Source organism: Halichoeres trimaculatus, unplaced genomic scaffold (assembly GCF_033239565.1).
Source record: "Halichoeres trimaculatus isolate MK-OKI-2021-1 unplaced genomic scaffold, fHalTri1.1 fHalTri1_scaffold_16, whole genome shotgun sequence".
NCBI classification, from domain to species: Eukaryota; Metazoa; Chordata; class Actinopteri; order Labriformes; family Labridae; genus Halichoeres; species Halichoeres trimaculatus.
This window is the reverse complement of record NW_027437194.1, coordinates 32,031,090-32,056,870: the sequence shown is the minus strand read 5'-3', so window position 1 is coordinate 32,056,870 and position 25,781 is coordinate 32,031,090. Positions and strand designations below refer to the sequence as shown.

Here is a 25,781-nt window from a genome sequence, read left to right as displayed (position 1 = left end):
TCTGACAGAGTCCTCCAACCACTGACTCATTGTTTATCCATAAAGACTAACTTTCAGTGCAGATACACCCTTTAATTCAACCGCACATGCTACTGGAGGTAGGCTTGCTTTCCCAAATCAAAAACCACATCACCTCAGCATCCTGTGACATACAGAGCAATGAATGATGAGAATTACCTCCCAACCATGTAAAACCACAAAACACTTGGAGAATGTAACCTGCAGAAAAACTTTGGTAATTGTAATCTTTGTTTATCTAAGACAGGACTCAACTATTACATGTGAACATGTGTTCTATATCACCGGGTGCAGTGAATAGTGATCAGAGGGGAGCCTGGTTTCAGAGCTGAAGTGGATTCATCACAAGGGAGACGCTAGAGGGCTGTGCTTGATTTCCTTTTCCAGAGGTTTGGAAAAGCCTGTCTATGAGGGTAATGATGTTGATGTTGATGTTTATGTTCTTGTTCATGTGACAAAAACAAGAAGCTGGACTTTGAAATGTTGATGTCTTGTTTGTCCAAGTGTTGCCATTGAACAGGCATGTTTTAAGATTTGGTAAAGCAAAGGTAAATAAGTACACAGCCCATTGAAAGAGAAATATCCTGTGTGTTTAAGAGCCAGAAAACAGAATACTCTGAATAAATGCTGCTGAAAACACACCAAGGTCTATTCTTTGATCTGTTATCGCAGGCTACAGCAATCAAAAAAAAGGATTTGCGACCCTGCTCTTACGTAAGCGCTCTGATTATATCTCGTCAGTGAGTCAGAGACTGACAGGTGGTCTCCTGGTGGGAGATGGCTGTTTTAAAGGTGTGAGATATAAAGACAAAGAATCAGCCAAAACAATTTAAACAAATCCAGATTGTGCCAAGATTAATTCCAGATCGTCTGGATGGCAATAAAACATATACAGTGCTTTTTCTCTAAATCTGATCAAAGCTATTTTTGGAGGTGGTACTTCTACTTGGATTGGTATATTGTAGACATTTTAAAGTGTTTTTATAAACATGTCCTGTTGACGTCATATTCAAGGTTTTGGAGGTGAACCAGAAAAGCTGCAGAGCCCTATGAGTGATTTTAAACCTGGTTAAATTTCTCTTCCATCCATACTTCCTGTGTCTTTTCAGCTGCATTATCTAACAAAGTGCCAAAAATAACTAAAACCACTAAATCTGAGCAACAGACATCATCATCCTTTAGAGGACAAATGACTTCCTGTGCCTTGGCTTTGCAAAGCACCGCTCATTGATACTGTTTCTGTTTCTTGTTGATAGAAAGACTGGGAGTCTGCCTCAAGGATCCGATTAAAGAAAAAAGTAATGTCCTGAACAAAGCCTTTGGGAATAACATTTTCACTGATGAGAACAGGGACTGTGGCATTTCAAGAGCTGTTATGTCACATCCTGTCCCGTCTTAGGATTCTTACATGATCATCTACAAACCTCCAAAATAATGTGTCCCTGCACCTCATGGCTCATCCAATCCTTTTTGGAATAATGATTACTAGGATAAATCGCCTCATGTGTTTTATCTACATCTCATCATTTCCACATTCTGTTGGACACACCTTCACCTGTTCCAGCTCTAAAGCTTAAAGGAGTGGCCATTAAACCATGAAATATAAAGTATAAAGTAGACGAGTACCTCCCTGAGGTATGCTCACTACACTTGCCTGTTTTGGCTGCGTGATCATCTCCCGTGCAGTTGCTGTGGCAACGATAGCCCCGTTGCTCCCTGGGCTGAGCTGCAGGGACAGAGAAAGTCCAGACACCAACTGCACGCCCAGCTCTGTCAGACTCACTTTATCATCCAGCACCCTGATGCTCGTCTCGGCCAGGACCGAGGAGGACAGAGGGGACAGCACCTGCAGAGAGTGAAAGCTCTTACAAACACAGCTAATGGGAACACATGGTCAGTGCATGCCACAGATACAGAAACCACATACTCTCACACCAACATCCACACAGCATAGCTTACCTGTACGGTGGTGGTTCCCACTGCTCGGCCCTGCAGTACCAACCCATCCTGCACCCTGGCTACTTCAGGATCTGTCACTTTTAGTGTACTTTGAACCAGGCTGGTGACATCCACCTTGCAAACACAAAAAGAGAGAAAAAAAAACGATAATATCTCTGTCATTAAATAGATCAAATAAAACCTGAGTACTGCTAACATGTGGCTAACATGTTGCTAAGATTTCCAATATACCTTCCAATCGGAACTGAGGAAATACTGAACAGGCTCCGCCCCACTTAGCAGGTCAGGTGGGGTATCTTCATCCTGGGCAACAAAGTGTGAAAGCACCCGAAGTGTAGAGTGCTGGTACTGCAGCATGCAACCCCTGCCCTTCCTCATCTCCTCCTCTTCCTCACTGTCCCATGTCGACCTGAAAAGTAAAAGCAGTGAGACACGGTAAGGCACATCTATTCAAAATGTTAGCATGTTACACATTAACCTAGCATAGCAAGTCAAGTCAAGTCAAGTCAAACTTTATTTCTATAGCACATTTTAAAACTACCACAGTTGGCCAAAGTGCTGTACAGGCTTAAAATCAATATCAATAAAAACACAATGGATAAAAACTCTATCAATTTAAATACATGTTAATAAGATTAACCTAAAACAGCAGGCAGGTAAAAGACACAATAAATAGTAGCATAAAAAAGTGAAAATAAATACAAACAAATAATATGTTGGATGTCTTGCCTAACCCTGTATTAAAAGCCAATGCAAAAAGATGAGTCTTCAGAAGTGATTTAAAGGTGTCAGTAGTCTGTGCAGCCCTGATATTAAGAGGCAGACTGTTCCAAAGTGTAGGAGCAGCCACCGCAAAAGCTCTGTCTCTTCTGGTTTTTGAGCCTCTGGGAACATCAAGGAGGACCTGGGGAGTTGACCTGAGAGCTCTGACTGGAGCAGGTTCAGACACTCACTCAGGTTTGGCGGCGCCAACCCATGTACACTTTTAAAGACTAACAAGACAACTTAATACTGGATCCTGAAGCTGACAGGAAGCCAGTGAAGAGAGGCCAGTACAGGCGTTATGTGATCACGTCGTCTGCTTCCAGTCAGCAGGCGCGCAGCAGCATTCTGAACCTGCTGAAGGTGGCGGAGGGACGACTGATCAACAAAAAGAAGACCATGAAGGATTTTTAAAAGTGCTGTTTCACTGCTGTGGAGGGATTTAAAACCAGACTGAAATTTCTCTGTCAAATGTCATTAAAATCAAGATTTGCCAGCAGTTGATTATAAACCACCCTCTCTAAAACCTTAGACAGAAAAGGAAGCTTGGAAATCAGTCTGAACTTTGAGAGAATAGAAGGATAGGCTGGATATTTTAATAAGCAGTTGCACTACAGCATGTTTAAAAGCAGAGGGGACACAGCCAGAGGTAAGTGAGGCATTTACCAAATTCACAATATAAGGCCCCGCAGTGTCAAAAACATCCCTAAGTAGTCTGGGGGAATACTGTCAAGGGGGTAATATTAAGCTGCGTTTCCACCAAGCAGTCCGGGTCGGTTCAGTACGGTTTGGGACGGTTTGGGACAGTTGAATTGAAAATACTTTATTATTTATTTATCCCCGAGGGGAAATTCAGGAGTCACCGCAGCATTTAAGAAAACAAAAGTAAGAAAGAGCATAGAAAGTGCAAAAATGTCCATAAGAAATTAGATGACAACATCCCGTCCACCACTCGTCCACCACTCTCCAGCCCAGCCAGTCTCCACCTCCACAGGGTCCAGGACTGAGCCTCCCCAGCAGTCTGTTCAGTCTCTGTCTCCTGGATCCTGTCTGCTCACAACAGGCGAAGCTCCTCCGATGTGTCGCGGCGTCCGATGTCAGCTCCGTCAGCCACGTCCGTGAACAGCATGATGCCGCTGGGTTAGCACAGCTAGCTCATCCATCCCCCGGAGAGAGATCCCACGTTCCCAACAACAATGGATGGAAGGACAGGTCCACGTCGTCACCTCCCAGCTCACATCCGAGAACCAGCACGTCGTCCTCACCTCCTCCTCCTCAGCTCGAGGGAAATCATCAAGCCCTACACTAGTTAGCATAGACATGCTACAGGCTGCTAACAGCTGATTTCACATGTAAACAATGCAGCCATGGTTACATGTAGGATCTCCAGACAAACACAGGAGAAAAGTAGTAAAAAATACCGCCGAAGCCACAAAAAGTTTGGTGTCCGTGACCGACAATGAACCATACAAAGTGATGATCCACTCCAAATACAAAGATTACGAAAAAGAGACGAAGAAATTACAAGAAACGGACAAAGACGAGAGAGCTGCTGCAACAGGCAGCTACTTGGGTAGCGCCTGATCCCAAGTCGTCCCAATCGCCTGAGTTAAGCCTGATCCCATTTGCGTTTCCACAGCAAACTGTGCCCTCTCATGGTGGGGCGGCGCGTAAGTCGGATGCCGGAAGCCGCAGCTGCTAAACAATAGCATGACGCCATAGCAGCTTACCGCGCTATTAAATCCAACAAAGAAGAAAATTGCCACACAGTAAACAAAGAGCACGGATGGAAGACATGCAGCATTTCGTCCTCTCTGTGATTGGCATGTAGCTCTCTGTTACAAAGTGCAATCAAGCTTTGTTTCAGAGAAGTCTGGGATGAGTCAGTGGAAACGCCGCAAAAAGCGCGCCGTACCGAGACAAACCGAACCAGTCTGCTTGGTGGAAACGCGGCTTTAGGGTCTTAAGAGTTGGACCTTTAGCAGAGACATTAGCAGAGACATTTAGACAGCAACCAAATACTAAAAGGACAAACAGTAGCCTGAACAGGCCTGACAGAAGGCTCGCTGTACACACCGCTGGCGCCATCTTGAGCCTAGCAGCCTGGAGCCACAAGAAAATAGCCTTGTTCTCCCATCCTTACAATGTTTGCCATCCAACATCACATGAACTGGTTCATACACCAAGGTCTGCCCATAGCTCCACCCCCAACAGGCGAAAAGAAGACTGGCCTATTAGAGGAAAGGGGGTTTGAGGAGAAAGAAGCCTTAAAGAGACAGCAGCTAAAACAAAGTGTTTCAGATGGAGGATGAAATAAGGGATGGCTTCAACACAAAGGAGTGGAACATAGGGAAACTACAGGGGTAACAGTGGGACAGTGGGATGATAGTGGGATAGTAGGGTGACTGTGGGACAGTGTGGTGACAGTGGGGTCATAGTGGGACAGTGGGGTGACAGCGGACAGTGGGGTGACAGTGGGGTCATAGTGGGACAGTGGGGTGACAGTGGGGTCATAGTGGGACAGTGGGGTGACAGTGGGGTCATAGTGGGACAGTGGGGTGACTGTGGGACAGTGGGGTGACAGTGGACAGCTAGGCAATAAAAAGTCTTTTAAAGCCCTCTCAATGAAGCCCACATGTTTGTGTTGGTGACATATCTTCCCCCAACCCTCAAACGCTGTTACCTCCTTCAACTGTACAATGTGAGTTTCCTTCACCAGTGTCTGTGCCTGTTTACATCCAGGCAGTGGAGTGTAAGAGCTTTTAACAGGAGGTACAGTCTCAGCTACCAGCAGCTTGCTGACTTACAAAACAAGCACCAATAACCTGTTTAACCATCTAGGGATTCTGGTGCTGACTAGTGAGGATGATGATTACTCATTAGATTAAACCAAGAGGAAACATCCAGTCAGTAAAAGTGAAGCCTACGGGGAAGTGCTAAAAGTCAAGTTGAGATTCCCTTGAGGCCGACCGCAGAAAGATGGGAAGTCACGTTCACACTCAGCCATAAAAACAGACTTTTGCAGCATTAAAAATATATTTACAGCTTGGTTCAAAAAATGGCTTGGGTCTAAAGCGCTGATGGCGCGCCCTTTAGCTGCTCAAAGAAAAACTCACAGCCGGCGCCATAGCAAATGTGGCTGCGTCCACAGATTGGCTTCATTTCACTGTCCCAGGAACAGACAGGTGATGCCGCGGAGGCTACGTCACCCGTTTTATACAGTCTATGGATTAAACACAGACACCTTTTCCTCATGTAGGGTCATGAGGAGTTTTGGAAAAGCTGTAAATTTCAACAGAAGGTTTTGGAGCTTTCAAATATCACACAATCATCTTAAATAGTGAATAATGACCCTGAAAAACGGTGCTGTTCCTCTTCACCTCTACCTGATTCTGTTCCCTTTGGAGAGTTAATGAAGTCAGGAGTAATTGCAGGGGCCAGACATGCTGTTGTTGAAATTGCTGAGGCACTAAACGGATGTGGTTGAATGAACAGGTTTCCACAGCTAACTGGTTTATTTTTAGGTGACGGGGCTTAAGTTAACTGTCCTCCACCTCCAGCAATAATCATGTAATTATCATACGCACAGCTGGGCTGCCTGCCACACTCTGCTCTACAGGTGTGCTGGAGAGCTGCTGGATATTTTTTCACACAGCAGGCAGAGAGCTTCAGTGGAGAGCGACAGTCCAAATAAACATCATTATTATATAGCCTGAGGTGAGAAGTTAGAGTGTGATGGAGATGCTGCTGGAATTTAAAAAGTAAGACTTAACTCAAGACAGCAGCTCCTTCCTCCATCTCAATGTGAGGCTCATTAGTAAGAAATGACTCAAAGGTGTTAACACTAAACCTTCCTTTCACCTGCAGTGAATAAACAGCACTTCTTCAGGTTATCCCTCATAGCCTACCAATGTAAGTTCAATCAAAACAGTGAGTCTTTATAATTACTTTAACATCACATTTCTATGTATTCCTCAGTGGCCCATGAGTCGTTGCACCTGCTGTTAGGCTGTCAGGAAGCTGACCAACCCACAGATGAGGGTCAAACACTGTCACCTTTACACCAGAATAGTCAGCCAGAGCATGTATTAGATCAGCTAACCAGGAATATGTTTGAATAACATGATCCATGTGTGTTTCTGTTGATTCACCATTCACTAGGCTGGTTTGGAGAAAATTAAATCCACACGTTTGTACAATAAGATTTAGGTTTGTTAAAGCAGTGACTCAACTCATCAGCTTATGATGTGCATGCTTCATATCCTGGACCTCCTTATCCACAGACACTAACATAACTGACCCTGAGCTTATTTATAAAGTCAGCCTTCATATTGTTGTGCTGCTATGTTAATGTTCATGACCAGACTAAGAATGAGCTTATTCAGTCAAAGCCAAACTAATTGGATGCAGGTATGAAAACTAGGTTCCACCAGCTGTTTATAACCATGTGACATGCAGTGCTTAACAAATGTATTAGACCACCGCCCAGTGTCAGCTGTTAGCCACCTCTGCTCTAAATGAACAGTTTAAAAACACTTCAAGGTTTCTAAAACGGTCCATCCAGCAGGATGAGCAAATTCTTTAATCCAAACTCCTTATTAAATGCTAAAATGCAATCATTGTTGTTATCCAACAATTCTTAAATGCACTGTTTTGCAAAAAGCAGCACATTATTACTTTCTGACAAATTACAGCTATTAACTTTCTTTCCTGAACAGTAAAATGTGTTTCAGTGGATTCATTTCTGACTTCTCAGAGAATTCCAGTTTTCTGGCTCAAACTTGGGGATAAAAACATTAAATCAGTTTGAAACTACTCACTCCTGTTCAACACAGTGAAAAGTTGAAAAATCTCTGAAAAACAAAGAGTCAGCGCTAAAACACTTCATTATGCCGGTCGGTTTTCTCATTTCCATGACAGGTGGTCTTATACGGTGGCTGGTAGGAGTCAGACAACTTGAAAACACAAACACCACAATACGACGAAAGTACAGCTACAACAGAGGTTGAGAGGTCAGTTATCCCAACAGACACAGACACATTGTTGAAGTAAGTAAGTGATTCTTTTGTTTTTTGACTGCAGCTATGGTAAATATAGCTCTAATGCTAACATTAAGGCATGTCTGATTCAAAGCTAAATGTAAGACATCATGTAAGACAACACGCTACAGGTTTATGTGAAAATATAGCTATTACGAAGGATATCACCTCTTCAACGCCATATTTGTCACAGCTGAAGTTTAAAAGAAAACAAACATTTACTGACTTTCACAACTTTTCTGTGTGTATGGAATAAGTGACCTCTTTTTACCTCTGTTGTGTTTAGACTTTTCCATTCACGTTGTGGCTTTTGCTGATCGCCTGACACCTTCCAGTCACTGTAGTCTTACACACGATAGGCACTGTATACAATGACAACCTTTCTGAAAATGTTCCTGGAGTTATATGTTACAGCGTGAAATTCTACATTTAAGAGGAGAAAAACTAGTCTTGAATAAAATTCGGTTTTAGTTTACATACAGAACATTGATCTCTCTCTCAGAGTACAGTCCACAGTCTAAAATCAGAATTGTCTGTACCAAATCAGTTTCATAGGAAACAAAGTCGCCACTCCATCCCAAACTGCAGCAAATCATTGAGATGTGGAGTAACCTGAGGCGGTTTCAGCAGCTTCACTTCTTTTTCTCTGAGTCTGAGCTCTCATATTTTTGACCTTGTGTCTGTCTGTGTCTGCAGCTGCATATCCAGTGTTTCAGCTCCACATGAGGAAAACAAACAGTCCATCAGTCAGCCATCATCATTAGTATTGAGTGTAAAATAATGACCGTACTGTAAGTATTGAGTGAAATCCCACTAACCTTTATCTGCAGGGCAACTGGGGTGCTGGTGCTGGACCAACCCACTGATGCAGCAGTCACAGATGAGCTGTTTTTATGACTACATCAACAGGAGTGAGCAGCTGAATCACCGCTTCTCTGACACTGTGCTGATAAAACTAACGTCATGAGGATGCAGTCAGACGTGTTTAACGGTTCAATCAGTGCTCGTTTTACAACAAAGCCTTTTATTCTCAATACTGTCAGAGGATCAGCATATATCCACGTGTGCTCCTGACTGTTTGCTGCCTGCTTAAAGAGCAGCTTGAATACATTTCATCAGCCTAAAACATTAGATCAATGTTTGCTTTGTTGGAAATTTTTTTTGGTTACAGAAAGTGTTTCTGAAAAGCTGTTTTCCCAGAGGCGAGAGCTCACTTCTCATGACTTGTTCTTCAACTTTTTTGACTTTGAATGATATGTCCCCGAGCCGCAAGTTTAAAAAATAGAAATCGTAAAACGGGGAACAGCAAATCAACACTTCATTTTGTGACAGCAGATAAACTTTGAATTGATCTGACAGGGAAAAGGTGCCTTTGGCGTCTCAGACCAGCACACAGCTCTCAGATTGCTTCTTAGATTATTACACAGTTAGGAAACAACTTGACAAACTTTCACCTCAAAACTTGCATGGACTCAACAAAGGTTGAATGTTTTTGTTATCAGCTCTGTGTGGGATGAGAGAAGTAATGGTGAGAGAAAAGGTTCTTCATTTAGCTTAATTCTCAGCTGTGAATTATGTAAAACTACTACCAGGTGCTCCAGATGTCCACAGAGAAAAAGGCAACAGGAGAACCCATAGTCTCTGTCAGACTGTGTCCCACTGAGGAGCTGGAGTTTCTCAGCTCCTTTGTCTAACAAGCTCCTCTGGGTTGTTGCTGTAGATAGCCTGCTGCTGGTGACCTGTCAGACTCCAACTTTCACAACTATTTTCATCAGTCTCACCAGTTTTATTACCCTAGTTCAGCTATTGTTAATTTCAACTTTGCTGGACTCCAACCACAGTAACTGATATCAGTCCAGCTCCTCCAACCATCATTACAGTAAATGTTGATGTCAGACACGCTGGCTTTGTCCTGTGCAGATATCTACAACAGTTTATCAATGATATGATTCAAACAGTGGATTTACTTTTATTATCATGAGTGGTGCAGTGACCTGAAGTCTGACTGAGCTGTCAGTGTGTCTCTCTGCCTGTCTCTCTGCAGTGAATGGCTGATCAGTATGAGTCACACTCTGCCCAAGGTTTCTGAGTTCCTACCTTCAACTGTGACTAATTTCATGCTGAGCTTTCTCATAAAGGAGCTATTTGAATTAACCAGGCAGCAGCAGGACATGTCCAACAGGATCCATAGCCATGTGTCTCTATGATACCAGTCGGGTGGTGCAGCCTTACCTCTTGTTTCCTGTAGTGATTGGGACCCTCCAGCCTTTAATCTGACTGAGCTCAGGATCGGCCACGTCAATGAACAAGGGCAAGCGAGGCACCCATACATTCATCTCCAGCTGGGCGTTCAGGAACCCATAGGTGAAGTTGAGCATCAACTTAGTCCTCCCCTTCCTCTCCTTCCCATTCACAAAGATGAAATCACAGCGCTCTGACACCTGACAGACCCACAGAAAGAAAGGTCAGTGAGCAGGATAATGGAAGTTTTTACGAGTCTTACCCAGCTTTGTTGAATACTTTATGCTGATTGGTCAGAACTTCATGACAACACTAAAGACAACCTGAACCCAGACTTAAACACATCCCATCAAATCCCTTTTTGGTCACCAAACTTAGCACAAAATGGAAAAAAATGTGTTCATTGGATTATTTGTGTTGAAAAAACTTTCCTGGTAATAAATCTGATCCTGTTGTAAAGTCTGTTTATTTCTCTTTAAAAGCAGCTGTGCAGATCAGAGCTCAATGTGTGCGCTGTTCCCATAAAAATTTACCAAAACTTCTCTGCCAGTGCCACACACTCCCATGTGCCCCCCCCCCCCCACCCCCACCCCCCCCCACCCCATTTCATCTCATCCTTTTCTGTACCCCTTCCCTTTGGCCATCTAAACAGAGGACCAAGGAGAAGGAGTGATAGCATGCCCTTAAGAAACACGCCAATTGATTCCCAGAACATCATCGTCCCCAGGCCCTCGCTGGCTGTATCGTTTGTTTACAAAGTAAACTGACCACAGACCAGGGTGACACCAGCAACTTTATAAAAGCAACCAACAATTTAAAACAAGGCTAATTTTTACATGGGGTTACAAAGGATTGGATACCTGATGAAAACATGATTATCATTACTTCCAGCAGCTTTGATATCATGGGAAACTTGTCATACCCCTTGCCCTCAAGTAGGGTCCCAGTTGTGTGGCCCTTTTCCTTGGCCTTACAGAGACTTGAGACACCCCTTCACGAGATGTGAACACGCAAAACCAAGGGCTAAGGGGTAGAATTGGGATTGGCCCTTGCTGCTGTTGACTCTTGTGTATCTTATTGTTTAGTGGATTTAAAGATTGAAATCTGAAGACACGGCACATATTTGTGATATTTTTAAGTATGTCTCTTTCTTTGGCTGGCCTCAGGAGTCCAGCCCAGATGTGACAGCAGAAAAAGGAGCTATTGGGCTCCAACTATCTCTCAGGACTGGAGCACAATCCATCCTGCTATAATAGGCTGAGCTCGTGAGTGTACCTCCAAGTCAGCGATCAGCACAGAGTAACTTAAACCCTACCAGAAGTGATAACAGCAACAGATTTCAGTCAGGTTTAAGCAGCCAATAAGAAGCTTTTGCAGTGCAAGCTTAGCAGGCTGTGGACTCAAATGGATTATTTCAAAGTTTTACCAACAACTCACCTTTAAATCAATCAAACCAGCTCTAAATCAGTGTCTGTGTCATTGTGTACAGGGTTCGTTTTATGACAGCTGATCTGTGTCAGTGTCTTCCTCACCCTGTCAGGGCCCTGACTCTGGTTACGACACATCACCCCTACAGAGCTCCTAACATTCTGTTATGGAACGGCCCGTTTGGCATTAGCAGCATGCACAACTGCAAATAATCAGCAAGTTAACTACAGCATGAATGAGATGTAGCTGCAGACTACGTCATAATTAAGGGGAACCTCCTGGAAAACCCCATCAAAAAAATTGGAACTGCGCATGCTTTCCACTCATAAGGAGCAATAAACCTGGCGAGAGGGAATGGTGTGACTGAGTAAAGATCCAGAAAAACATTTTTCAGATGAAGAAATGGAGATTTTACTACAATAATACACATGGAGGAACAGCTGTTATCTGTGAGTCAATCAGGTAAACAAAGAGAAAGAGAAAGTTTAGAGATCTTGAACAAAGTGGATATGTGTGGTGTTTCTGAGCGCACGGTAAAAAACCTCAATAATAAAATCAGTCATATAAAAGCTGCTTTGTGAAACAGGCACTGCAGTAATGCCCCATTACCTCGATGAATAACTCTTAGAGCAGTTTATGAACTCCAACATATCATCACATGTACCTTCGAAGGACCCAGAATTATAAAAGCAAAGAATGAATCAACCTTCACCTAAATTTAAAGTTGCTGTATTCAGATTCAGATTCAGATTCAGATTCCTTTATTAGCCATTTGTGTAAATTAACACATAGGAATTTGTGTTGGTGACATGTGTGTATTTGCAACAAGTACTTTTTCCCCACAAATAAATAAACACACCAAAAACAAATAAACAACGAAAAACAAGCACTACAGTGCAAAAAGTGACATAAATAATTATAAAGTAAATATAAAGTGCAGTGCAGAGGACCAGTGTATGATTATAAATCTGAAACCAGTGACACTGAGGGGTGGGGAGGGGGGGCAGAGTCATGTATGTATGACTACACATTGCCACCCTTCCAAAGGATTGTCCACTGTCTTTACATATTTCGTCTAAAATGATCACACATCACGTGATGTCTTCCTGTAAACAGCCGAACAGGCACTGTAACCCTGCCGTTTGCGCCTGTAATGGTGGGGTATAGCTCCATTAAAGAAAACGATCTTTTGGGCTGTTAACCTGGCTCGTGCTTAACTGCTAAGCAACTCTTTTTCGCTGTTAGTACAAACGGTCTGTTTTCCCCATTAATGGCCTGTCATGCATACGAGCCTAGGAGCTGTCAGGCTGTTCGACCCAGAGATGCAGAGCCTCCGTCAGCCTCCATTCCTCACCAATATTCCTCATGCATGAACTTTGTGATCTTTTCCAATAAAGGTATCTGTTAACGCGGCGCCTCATGCAGTGAACTGAAGTTACAGATGAGCATTTACCGCCTGGTATTTGATTTCACGATATGACAACATCAATAAAAACAATAATAGGCTTCAGGAAAGTCAATAAGATAATTTAAGAAAGAGCTATGGAGAAGAGCACAGCAACACAGCAATACCAACAAGCCAAAACCACACAGACACCGTTTATATTCATTTTACTCTGCTCCCAAAGTGTGGCCAGGGAATGGCACAGTGTTTCTGTTTATGTCATGTAAATCCAGGACTGCGCTCTCTATGAAACAGCTCCTGAATATAAATCAGCTCTGCCCAGCCACAGTGCATCCTGCAGTGCTATAGCGCAGGTGAGAGCTTTGCAGTCCCCAGCAGTCAGGGCAATGAGCTGAGACACAGCAGTCGGTGTGTTTCATTCAAGATTGGAGGGCCTATCTCCAGCGCCGCCTTACTTATCTCCAGAAACCAGTGGCTCCACTCAGGTAATTGGAGGGCAGTAGACTGGAGAATAGAGTGAAGCACTGAGAAGAAAGAAGGTGGAAGAGAGGGAGGAAACTGCAGACGGAGGGATGACTTCCAAGGGTAGTCAACTTGAACTCCTGTGAAAGTGTTGAAGGTGAAGACCTGTTCCTGTGATTTGAAATGCTTCATACTGAAACCTGGACTGTTTCAGGCAGCTCCACAGCACCAGAACAAAAAAACTATAAAAAAGAAAAATCCATCAAAACTCATTGAAGTCTTCATTTACCCTGTAATTAAAGCTATTTTTCTGAAGTGGTGTCTCCTCTGCCCTCGTGTCTGAAGGTACAGGTGTGAGCGTGCAGTGGATTGAGCAGTTTGCTAATAGAAACTGAGGCACCACTTCATGTGTTAGCATTACCTCAGCTCTCCAGGTCTTCAGCACCTTGTTGTGCTTTAAAAACCTGAAATGTTTCATCCTCCATTTCAGCCGTCCATTTAACTTTGACAGTTTGTGATCTGAGCCACAGAAACATTGACCCTGCACAGAGCAGTGTTACAGCAGTGGTACAGCTCTGGTTGATGAAGAACGAATGTCAACAAAATACTACATACACAGGTACCTCCTGTTAAAACAACACTCAGGTTTATTATAAGCATTAAGAGAATTTGTTTTTTTTAACAGTTACGGGCTAAGGATCAAATTCAAGTTACTTTAACTGTACCTGTAAGAAGACTTGCAGCCAAAATGAATCATTTCCAAATCAGTAATACCACCAATACAGGCACTGTAAGGAAGGTCTGGAAAAGCCAGTGTTCCTCAAGAGTAAAAACTCTGTTTCCCATGAGCACTTTGCATCCACTGTTTTTACAAGGGCAGGTGTTTGTTTTGAAGCAAATGAATAGAGAGCAAATCTTTATATCAATACTTTTCTTTGTTCTTTACTCAGTGTTCTGTGGCATGTCTGTAACATGTAACGTTAGTAAATCCTGGCTCTGTCCTACCAGAGCTCATCTACCAACTCCAACCTCACCAAGCAGAGCTAACGTAACCTCACTCTTCATTTTATTGATAGACTCTCAAGTTTGAACAGACCACTGCAGAATAACTGCTGACTGTGGGTTGGAGGCTACATTAGCACAAACAAGCTGACCTGTGTTTTAGCCTTTGGCTTGTGTTTTAGCCTTAAGTTTGTGTTTAAGCCTTTAACCTGGGTTAGCCTTTAGCCTGTGTTTTAGCCATTAGTTTGTGTTTAAGCCTTTAACCTGGGTTAGCCTTTAGCCTGTGTTTTAGCCATTAGTTTGTGTTTAAGCCTTTAACCTGGGTTAGCCTTTAGCCTGTGTTTTAGCCTTAAGTTTGTGCTTAAGCCTTTAACCTGGGTTAGCCTTTAGCCTGTGTTTTAGCCATTAGTTTGTGTTTAAGCCTTTAACCTGGGTTAGCCTTTAGCCTGTGTTTTAGCCTTAAGTTTGTGTTTAAGCCTTTAACCTGGGTTAGCCTTTAGCCTGTGTTTTAGCCTTAAGTTTGTGTTTAAGCCTTTAACCTGGGTTAGCCTTTAACCTTGGTTAGCCTTTAGCCTGTGTTTTAGCCTTAAGTCTGTGTTTAAGCCTTTAACCTGGGTTAGCCTTTAACCTTGGTTAGCCTTTAGCCTGTGTTTTAGCCTTAAGTTTGTGTTTTAGCCTTTCGCTCCTGTGTTAGCCTTTATCGTGCTCTATCTCTCTCCTGTTTCTCTTTCTTCTTCTCTTCTGTCCTTTTTCTGTCTGAGAGTTAGGCTCCAGTGTCCACCATCACTACAAAATTAATCACAGAAACCGCAGAGAAAAACACAGATCTCTCTTCTCACTTTAGAAATCACCTACTTTGGTGCTGATAATCTTATTTTAGACACTAACAATAATTGTAAACTTGTAAGCGTCATTAGTTGGTGGCAGTGTAATAATTGAGGTAATGAACAGGTGTGTTACTCTGCTTGAATGTCTTCCTTCGACCACTTGCCCTCCACATCATCCTTTACATTACAGTGCTGTGTGTGTGTGTTTTCTTCACAGAGCTGAGGAGCTCAGTTACTGCTAAGATAAAAAATGTAGCTGATAGCATCACTATGAGGTTCATTTTCAGCACACATATTTATTTGTCAGCAGCTTCAGAGTCGTAGATCTGCTCCAGGAGTCTGTGAGACAGAGTGAACTTCAACGCACTGTGCAGCCAACAATCAACTTGTTAATGAGCTGTCATGTAGACCTGTAACTTCTCAACCTGTGGAATATTGTTCCCTCTGAACTGCTCCATAATGTGACTGCATGCCATTCTGTCAGCCTGTTCCTCTGCTGCAGGCTGAATCAATGCATGCAGCCCTGAAAGAGGCTGAAACACAACCAGAGCATGAATCTTTGACCGGCTCTCTCTGAACGTTCCTTAACTTCCAGTGTCAGGGAGAAGCTGAACAGAAAGCAGAGGTTATCATTTCCAGCTTTCATACCATCCAACAGGTGGTGTAGGGTCAGTGGCTGTGATATTTCCAGACACAATAAAAGCTGGATTAAGATCCTCAGCTGAATCAGAAATCATTCCTCACTGTCTCCCTCTCCTTCTCTCTTTGACCCTTTCTCCTCCTCTAAAGCTCCTACACTCCATCACTTCCATGGCTGCTGTATCATCTGTGGGAAAGCAGCATAAATCCTTTACACATCCTGTTATTCTCCTCTCTGTGTCCCTCTTTCTGCCTCCACCAGCTCACTGACACCGATCCATCGCACCATCACAGAGAGCTCAAAGCTCGGTGCTTATAGCGAGAGGGCAAGATCCCCAGCTCAGCCAGGAACGCCATATGGAGGAGGCTGCTTCACCTACTGTGCTTTTACACACACACACACACACACACACACACACACACACACACACACACACACACACACACACACACACACACACACACAAAAACTTCCATTTCTGTTGAGTAAGATGGCACATTGACAGTTTGTGAAGTTATATTCGAATGAATGAATGAATAAAAAGTGCTTTACAAATACATGTTTTATTATTAGTATTATCATTATTTTATTTTTTTTCAGTGTTTTCATTTTGTTTGAAACAAGTGAAACAGAAATGATTTTAGGTGGTATATTTGAAGTTCAATGTGACATGAGAAATGAGGCATGTTAACAGTATTCAGACATTTTCTTGATCCTATTCCGAGTCTTTGCAGTGTTCAGACTAATGACAACTATGCAGGCGTCTGCTCTGGCTGCAGCTGGGAGAGACTGCTGGGAGTGAGGAGTCTGTCTGTGAGTGTTCTGGATAGGGGAGGGGCCCACTATTCACTGCTTGTTCAGAAGCACCAGGTGGTACAGATCAATACATGCTTTTACATCAGTCTCCAAACTCCAGAAAAAAAGTAGCTGGATATGTTGCTAGTTTCTCTTTTGAAAAAGAAACAATAGAAAGAAAGAAAAAGGAGGCCAGAGGGTCGGAAAAGTCGCTAAATGTAGACAAAGTCACTAAGCTGGCAACACTGCCCCTCCTGCTTCTTCCTACCTGACATCAGCACTATGCGCTGGATTAAAACTAGTCAGAGTGAAAAAACAGGTTTTGAGCTTTCAAAAAAACAAACGATTCCTCAGGGGAGAGAAATTACTGGAATTATTCAGGGAGTTGCTTCAGCCCCAGACTGAAGCTTCAAACAATAGAAATAGTTTCAAAAGTTATGGGAGTTAGAGTGACAGAATTTATTACTCTTATAAAATGAACTTAGCTGATAACACATACATATTATGTATGCGAGCTGTTCAAGATTGCACACACAGGGAATACTTTCTGATCAAGTCAACCAGCCCTGGCAGAAACTCGCTGAGAAAAACTTCTTCATAAGTCTTGAATTGAGTCGGTAAGATCTGAAAGTTACAAAGCTGGCATACAGATGACACCCTATTTACTTCATCACAAGCCTCAAATAAAAGAGCTGTTTACATTTATGGGTTATGCTTAGGGTCACTGTTGACATTTGGAAACTTTGGCATTTTAGCCAAAATATTCACGTGTATGTGTCCAGAGTATTCTGACAGGACACATGATTCAGGCCTGACCAAAAACACTGAACAACTCATTTCACTTTATTGGAACTGTGCTGAAACTCATCAAATGTGTCTGCATGAAGAGCTCCAACCAAACTGATCTGACGGTGTGTGAAATGACTCACCTTAAGCACGTCGTCGTCTGCAGACCTGCAGCTGGTGGAGCTGGTGACGTCAGTCACAGAGCCGTCAGCCTCCACAGCCAGAGTTTTCACAGGGACAGACACCGCCTTACCCGTCAGCACTGCAGTGTTCAAGATATCAGCGCTCTGTGCCAGGAGAAGGAGAGATGAAGAGCACATGAGCATGCTGCGTTAGCATCAACTCATCACTCCCCACAGACAGAATTAGTTTATGACACATTCAGGCTCACTCCTTTTGTTTTCACACCAAAGCAGCCAAACAGTGACTGAGCAGAGATGATTGCATATATGTAAGGTGTCTTTGATTCTGAGTGAATCCCTGCTCAGAGGAGAGAGGAGCTTTCCTGTAGACAGAGTAATGGATCTGAGTCTGAGGGAGGCTGATGTCCCCTGGATCTGATCAGTGGTAAATGTTTAAGTTCACTCTGAGTTAGATGAGATAATTTCATCCACATAACTGATTTGGTTTTTAATGAAAGTGTTGGAGTGAGTCAGAGTGAGTCTACACATAGTCCTTTAGTGGTTGCACTTGGGTGTGTAGTGCAGTCTCCTCTATTTGTGAGTGAGCAGGGACGACAGGGGGAGGAGGATGTTTGAGAGACTAACATGATTAACACTTACAGGTTAGGAACCTTCACTCCTTCATATCACACCAAAGATGAACTCAAAAACTGAACAGATGTGCAGACGCTGAGTACCTGCACACCTGGGGAGAAATAAATCCTCTACCGAACTGTGTGATCCACAGATAAACCCCCTAACACCTTACCTGATTACATTCCTAATCCTCCAATCCATTTTTCAGCCGTGTACTCGACATCTATTTTCATGCTTAGCTTGTAGCTTAGCTTTAAAGTGTCCAACAGGTTTCCATTCAGCCTGATGAGGGTTTATTCCCAGACTGAAACTCCTCCTTACGCACAGATTATAACTTTGCAGTGTGTAAGATTCCTATTCTAGCCTTTTTAATCTTCAATATTACATATTTTGTAGGGAGCAGCGGTTGGTATGTGAGGAGCTCTGTCTGATTTGTGTCCACCTGCTGTTGCGTGTAGACTGCAGCAGTGGGCAGATGTTTCCCAACAGCTTCATATTCTGCACTCTGTCGGCCCGACAGCTGCTGACCGCAATCCCAAAAGGACACGCTCCAGTTCAGACTGCAGCATTGACCCAAACATAAGCCACGGGATCACAGGGGCAGAGACAAAATCAGAGAGCACTATCAGCGCTCTGTGGCGCTGGCAGTGCCACACTGAGGGATGCTGTCGCCCCGTATCTCTGCCAGCTCTGCAGTAATCTCACAGCGGTGATCAAGCTCAGCTCCAGCGCTTTAGCTTCTTCTTAAAATCTGCTTTTTTTTCTAAAAACATTGTTGTGTTCACAGAGGCTGTGTCGAGTTCACATGAGGTCCTGACTGTCATCTTCTCCTGCTCAAAATATGAAAGTGAAGCTTCAGTTTGTCTTAGAATAAGAAAAAATGATCATCTACCCTTTCCTCATGTGACTCCTCTGACTCCTGTAAGACATCTGTCTTCCTCACTGTTTGTTTGATTCATCCTGGCTACTGTACCATGAAATAACCTTTTGAATCTCAGCCCAAAGACAGTGATGTATCTACCCTGTGTTTTTGCTGAAAGTAGCATTTGTAAAGGTCCTAATCTTGAGTGTGGGATAGGAGTGGATGAAAAACTTACGAGGTGAGGAAGTAAAATTGTTCAAATTAAAAAAAAAAAAACTCTGTCTTTGTTTCCTGTTTTATTTTATTCATCTAATACCATGAGAGGCAGAAGGTATAATCGAAAAACCCTCAAAGATGGGTGGTGTGTCTCTAAACGTGTCAGCTGTCAAACTAAAGTCTGTCTATGATGGGCTGTGAGTATTGCTTACAGCTCAGAGCCAGAGTCTGTTCTACAGCACAGCAGCATCTTAAAGCATTTTAAAGTAGAAACTTACAGGATGGATAAATCCAAATATCACTGTTATGATGGTCTACCTTATCCCATCTGTGAAGAATGAGGCGGTGGGACTGATGAGCTACGCTGCAGCCAGTCAGTAGGGGATGCATTGAATGTCTCACCTCAGTTTTGGGGAGCCATCATAATGTCTGACGTTTCTTTTATTCTAAAAGAGGAGAGTCATATTTTTTCTAAAGAGGGCATTATTGTGAAATGACCCAGGTCCAGCAGCTCTCGCTGACACATCCATTAACCCCGAGTAACATCTGACCACTCTGTGTCTGAACTCTGTCTTTAATGGTTCCTGTAAAATCAGTCCCTCAGTGAGCTCAGACCGCCTCGTGCAATCATCACAGACTGGTGAAACCAAAGCTCACCTGTCCCTCAGGTGTCTCTGATCCCTGATGATCATTGGTCTGTTTTCTGCAGTGTTACGTGCTGTATGACCAAGGAACATGTTCTCCATTAGGGGGTGCAGTGGGCTAAATGTGTCATGATGCTTTGATGGCAGGATCAGGACCTGGATTTGATCAGGACCGATTTCTATATTTAGAGTATTTTGACCTTAAACAATCAGATACAAACAGAATCCAGATTGGCAGATATATTGAATATACTTGATGTATCGCAGGTGGTCGCACGTGAGATAAATAAAATGACTATATGGCAATCATTAAGTATAAACAGTAACCTAAATGTTTTCAGTTTTGGAACGTAATTCTCTCGTTGATTCACTTATTTCACTCTCTGCTACTCAGCCGCTGCTCCTCTCACAGCGAGCACTGCACTGCCCCGCTCACCCAGAAACATCCTCCTGTGTGTTTGTATTAGGAGAGGAGAGAAGCAAGTTGCTCACATCAGTCGCGGGTTGTTGGTTCCTGGGGCTTGTTTTCTAGAGTGTAGTTGCTAACTTGGGTTTGCTTTGCTGCCTGTATGATCCCTGCTTTTCTCTCAACTCTCCACAACGAGAAACGAACGCAAAATGTGTTTGAATTTCACTTTCACTTTTCTGCGAAAGCCGTTCAGTCACATCACTCAGCTGTGCACTGCTCGAAACATGACGGCAGATGAGTTTGATGCTATTTTACAGCTGAATACCAAAATACCGCAAGCTGGGATATTATCAGAAGACAAACCCAAATCCCAAACAACAAAACCCAAAACAATTCAACCAGACCCCAGGCTCAAAGACAGAAGTCACTAGAGTCCTTTCAGCATGACCAACATTATCCAGGTAGCTAATTCATAGAAATAAAAGTAATATTATCTCCAACTTTAGTTCATTATATTTTCAAAATGTAATATAATATAATATAATATAATATAATATAATATAATATAACAAAATCATTCAGTGGAATAGATGGAACTAAAAATATGTAACTACATAAAATTTTGTTTAAAAATAAGGTTTGCTAAACTCTACCTGATTGAGATTTCTCCTTGCATTCAAATTTTAAAAATCCAATTGAAAGTTTCCTTGAATCATTAAACTTGTGTCCTTTTATGCATCTAAGGGCTCGATTTAACATTTATACAGTGATTTAGAGGAGAAATCAGAATATTAGGATATATATCGTGTATTGAGATATAGCCTACAAATATTGCAATATTGGAATTTTGCCATATAGTGCAGCCTTATTCCAGATATTTCTTAGATCAGTTTTCGTAGTAGTTCAGTGAGATGTTACTGGATAGCCTTTGGTTTTGTTTGAGCACAGAAAATCTAAATGTGCACATGAAATAAAACAGGATTCATTTCAATGGAGGGAGTGAACATTAACACAAGGAGTTTTTCTCTGCTTTAAGGGAACCAAAATGGCACAAAAAGGCCTGAGACTCAATCTGTGGAGCCGAGAGCGCTGATCTTTTCTTTGCAAATACTTACACTATGGAAAACAAACAATGCATATGGGAACAGTTCTGTCTCAGCCATCTGTGAATGGAATCCTTCATAGGACTTGCTCCTTTCTCAAACGTATGGATGAATGAAACAAAAACACACCATGCAGGTCATTGAAATTACCAGTAAAATAAAAACCAACAGTCCTCACCATGACTAAGGGTGCCAGCCCCACGTAGTCTTTCCGGGTCGTGTGGATCCGCATCGTTCCCACATCCTTAATGTTACCTGGAAGCTCCAGTCGCCAAGAGATAATCTGACTCTCAATCTGCTCGCTAACACCTTCTGGGACAAAATCCAGCTGCAAAACCTCAAGGAGACCTCTGTGGAGACATTCATCAGAAAACAAAGATGTGAGCAAACCTGTGTGAACTACGGAATGACTGCTGGAGAAACGTCAAAACAGGTATTTATTCAAACAGCTCATTCACTGCTATACAGAATACCCCCAAATCTGTCTGACAGTAGCCACCGTGAACTCAATAATCACCATACCTACACCTGAAAAAGTTAGTGATGGTCATGATTTAGTGTGCAAAGAGTTAAAGCAGCAGAAACATGATCCTCATGGTAAAACCAGAGGGAGACAAACATGAAAACACAGAGAGATTCAAATTAACTAGGGGTTGGATGAAACAAAGGGTTAGATTTAACTAAGGGTCAGGTGTAACTAAGGGTTAGATTTAACTAAGGGTCAGATGTAACTAAGGGTTAGGTTTAACTAAGGGTCAGATGTAACTAAGGGTTAGGTTTAACTAAGGGTCAGATGTAACTAAGGGTTAGGTTTAACTAAGGGTTAGATGTAACTAAGGATTAGATTCAACTAAGGGTCAGATGTAACTAAGGGTTAGGTTAAACTAAGGGTTAGATGTTACTAAGGGTTAGGTTTAACTAAGGGTTAGATTTAAATAAGGGTCAGATGTAACTAAGGGTTAGATTTAGCTAAGGGTTAGATTCAACTAAGGGTCAGATGTAACTAAGGGTTAGGTTTATCTAAGGGTTAGATTTAACTAAGGGTCAGATTTAACTAAGGGTTAGATTTAACTAAGGGTTAGATTTAACTAAGGGTTAGATTTAACTAAGGGTTAGGTTAAACTAAGGGTTAGATTTAACTAAGGGCCAGGTGTAACTAAGGGTTAGATTTAACTAAGGGTTAGATTTAACTAAGGGTCAGGTGTAACTAAGGGTAAGGTTTAACTAAGGATCAGATGTAACTAAGGGTGAGGTTTAACTAAGGGTCAGATGTAACTAAGGGTTAGGTTTAACTAAGGGTCAGATGTAACTAAGGGTTAGGTTTAACTAAGAGTTAGATGTAACTAAGGGTTAGATTTAACTAAGGGTCAGGTGTAACTAAGGGTTAGGTTTAACAAAGGGTTAGATTTAACTAAGGGTTAGATTTAACTAAGGGTCAGGTGTAACTAAGGGTTAGGTTTAATTAAGGGTTAGATTTAACAAAGGGTTAGATTTAACAAAGGGTTAGATTTAACTAAGGGTTAGATTTAACAAAGGGTTAGATTTAACTAAGGGTTAGATTTAACTAAGGGTTAGATTTAACTAAGGGTTAGGTTAAACTAAGGGTTAGATTTAACTAAGGGCCAGGTGTAACTAAGGGTTAGATTTAACTAAGGGTTAGATTAACTAAGGGTCAGGTGTAACTAAGGGTAAGGTTTAACTAAGGATCAGATGTAACTAAGGGTGAGGTTTAACTAAGGGTCAGATGTAACTAAGGGTTAGGTTTAACTAAGGGTCAGATGTAACTAAGGGTTAGATTTAACTAAGGGTCAGATGTAACTAAGGGTTAGATTTAACTAAGGGTTAGATTTAACAAAGGGTTAGATTTAACTTTGGGTTAGATTTAACTTAGGGTTAGATTTAACTAAGGGTTAAATTTTAATAGCACTCAGTCTGAGCCCAGAAACTGGTTGAGTTTATTTACATTACCACTTAAAATGTCCTTTACTAAAGTTCTCATTTGAAGAGCATTAACAGAGATGATTAGTGATTATTGTTGGAGACATGTCTGCAGATGTATTTCTGTCTGAAGTGATGAATTAAAAAAAAAAAAAAACAGTTCAAATGAGTGATTTTACTCAAACTGTTATTTTTTTTTTATTTAACCTTTATTTAACCAGGTAAAAGACCCATTGAGGTCAAGACCTCTTTTACAAGGGCGACCTGGCCAAGAGAGGAAGCAACACATGTCACAGTAGACAAAACAGAGTAGAGCAATAGAGATTAGAATACACACAATAAAATGCAGGAGTTGTCATAAGAAACAATTTAAGAACACAGGCACTGTTGAGTGAATTCACGTTGTCGGTTTCTCAGGGTAGAGCGGAAAACTTCCAAAGAAACAAGTTCAGTCAGTTTCAGTTCAGATTGGAGGGCATTCCAAGAAGAAGGAGCAGAGTAACGAAAAGCTTTTTTTCCTGTTTTAGTTCGTACACGTGGAACAGAAAGATACAAGATGTCATTTGACCGTAAAGCATAATGGCTTTCATTTCTCCTAAGAAAAGTGCTTAAATAGCATGGACCAGGCCAAGAAGAGATTTATCAACCAGAGTCATCCAGTGCGTATATCGCCGTATATCCAAAGAGGGCATGCCAGCTTTAGCATACAGTTCACAGTGGTGGGTGAGGCGACTACAACCTGTGATAAACCTCAGAGCACAGTGGTAAACAGGAGTCAAGGACTGAAGGCAGGTGGTTGAAGCAGACATATATACAACATCACCATAATCAAGAACTGGCAAAAAAGTAGCTGACACCAAAAGCTTCCTAACTCTGAGAGAGAAATAAGACCTGTTCCTATAGAAGAAACCAAGTTTTGCCTTAAGTTTAGAAAGCAGATTTTTCATATGCACTTTGAAAGACAGGTCCCTATCAATAGTTAATCCGAGGTACTTATAGCTGGTAACCAGCTCTAGGATTTTACCTTGGAAAGTTCTAATTGAGGGGATTTCCTCCAGGGGAACAGATGCCTTTGAAAAAAGCATTATTTTAGATTTATCAGCATTTAAAACCATTTTCAAGTTTTTCAGACGAATCTTCACTACATCAAAAGCAGTTTGCATGAATTCAAATGCCTGTGCAACTGACTGTGAACAGCAGTAAATTACAGAATCGTCAGCATAAAGATGATGTGACGCATTTGGCAAGTTTGCACACAAATCATTGATATAAATTGTGAACAGAATGGGTCCTAAGACTGAGCCTTGTGGGACGCCTTTTGTGACCTCAAGAAAGGGAGGACTAACTCCAGCCATCTGAACAAACTGTAACCTATTTACTAAATAGTCGGCAAACCAAGCGACTGCTTGTTTAGAAATTCCAATCTTAAAGAGAATTTTTAAAAGTAGATTGTGGTCAACAGTGTCAAACGCCTTTGATAGGTCAAGAAACAGTGCAACACAAAACCTTTTTGAGTCCAAGGCCTCAAACACGTCATTAAGAACTTTAAGGGCAGCAGTAGCGGTGCTATGCTGTTTCCTAAAACCAGACTGAAGAGGGTTTAGAATGTTGTTTGATTCTAGGAATTCCTTCAGTTGATCACAGACCAGTTTCGCAAAGACTTTTGCCAGAATGCATAACTTAGAAATAGGTCTATAGTTATTCACTTTAGAGGGGTCGCCCCCTTTTAGCAATGGGAGGACAAAGGCAGATTTCCAAACTTTGGGAAGTGAGTTCACCTTAAGGCTTAGATTAAAAATACAGGCTAAGGGCTCGGCAATGAAATCAGCAGCTAGCTTTAGAAAAAAGGGATCCAAACTATCAGGGCCAGCTGATTTTTTGGAATCCAACTTTTTTAGTGCACTGCAAACCTCAGAAACAGACACAGGTTTAAAATCAAAAGAACATCCAGTAGGGAGCCGGTTATTAACCTCAGGTTCCATATTTAAAGAAGCAAAATTAAAACCATTTGTTAAAGAATCAAATAAATACCCTGCAGTGATAAAATGTTCATTAAAATAATTTAGCATGGCACATTTATTGGTCAAGTTCACTGAATCTTTGACCAAAAAGTTTGGCATCTCACTTGAGGACAAAGCACCTGAAGCAGATCTCACAACATTCCAAAATTTCTTGGGATCACTTAGATTTTTTGTAGTTTCAGATAAATAAAACTCAGATTTAGCCTTTTTAATTAAGGAGGTACATTTGTTGCGGAGTTGACGAAAAAAAATCAAATTAGCCTCCACTTTTGTTTTTCGCGCTCTGGCCCAAGCATGATCTCTTTCTTTGAGGAGATTTCCAATTTCAGTGGAGAACCAGGGATTATTTCTCCCCTTTATCCTAAACCTACGAATGGGGGCATGTTTGTTGATTAGCTTCAAGAATTCATCATGAAAAAATTCCAAGCCAGTTCAATATCATTAACAAGGGAGATTCGTGTCCAAT

At 42.0% G+C, this 25,781-nt stretch overlaps 1 protein-coding gene across 1 annotated transcript in view; it reads right to left on the bottom strand.

Annotated features, from left to right (window-relative positions):
* Positions 1 to 25,781, bottom strand: part of LOC141805837 (transmembrane protein 132D) — a 49,718-nt gene that overhangs the window by 4,962 nt on the left and 18,975 nt on the right. The window contains exons 4-9 of the mRNA XM_074691037.1: positions 21,535 to 21,706; positions 17,508 to 17,651; positions 10,011 to 10,219; positions 2,209 to 2,386; positions 1,978 to 2,091; positions 1,673 to 1,864 (exon numbers count right to left, since the gene is read on the bottom strand). Coding sequence (XP_074547138.1) covers positions 1,673 to 1,864; positions 1,978 to 2,091; positions 2,209 to 2,386; positions 10,011 to 10,219; positions 17,508 to 17,651; positions 21,535 to 21,706 — 1,009 coding nt within the window. The remainder of the gene's footprint in view (positions 1 to 1,672; positions 1,865 to 1,977; positions 2,092 to 2,208; positions 2,387 to 10,010; positions 10,220 to 17,507; positions 17,652 to 21,534; positions 21,707 to 25,781) is intronic.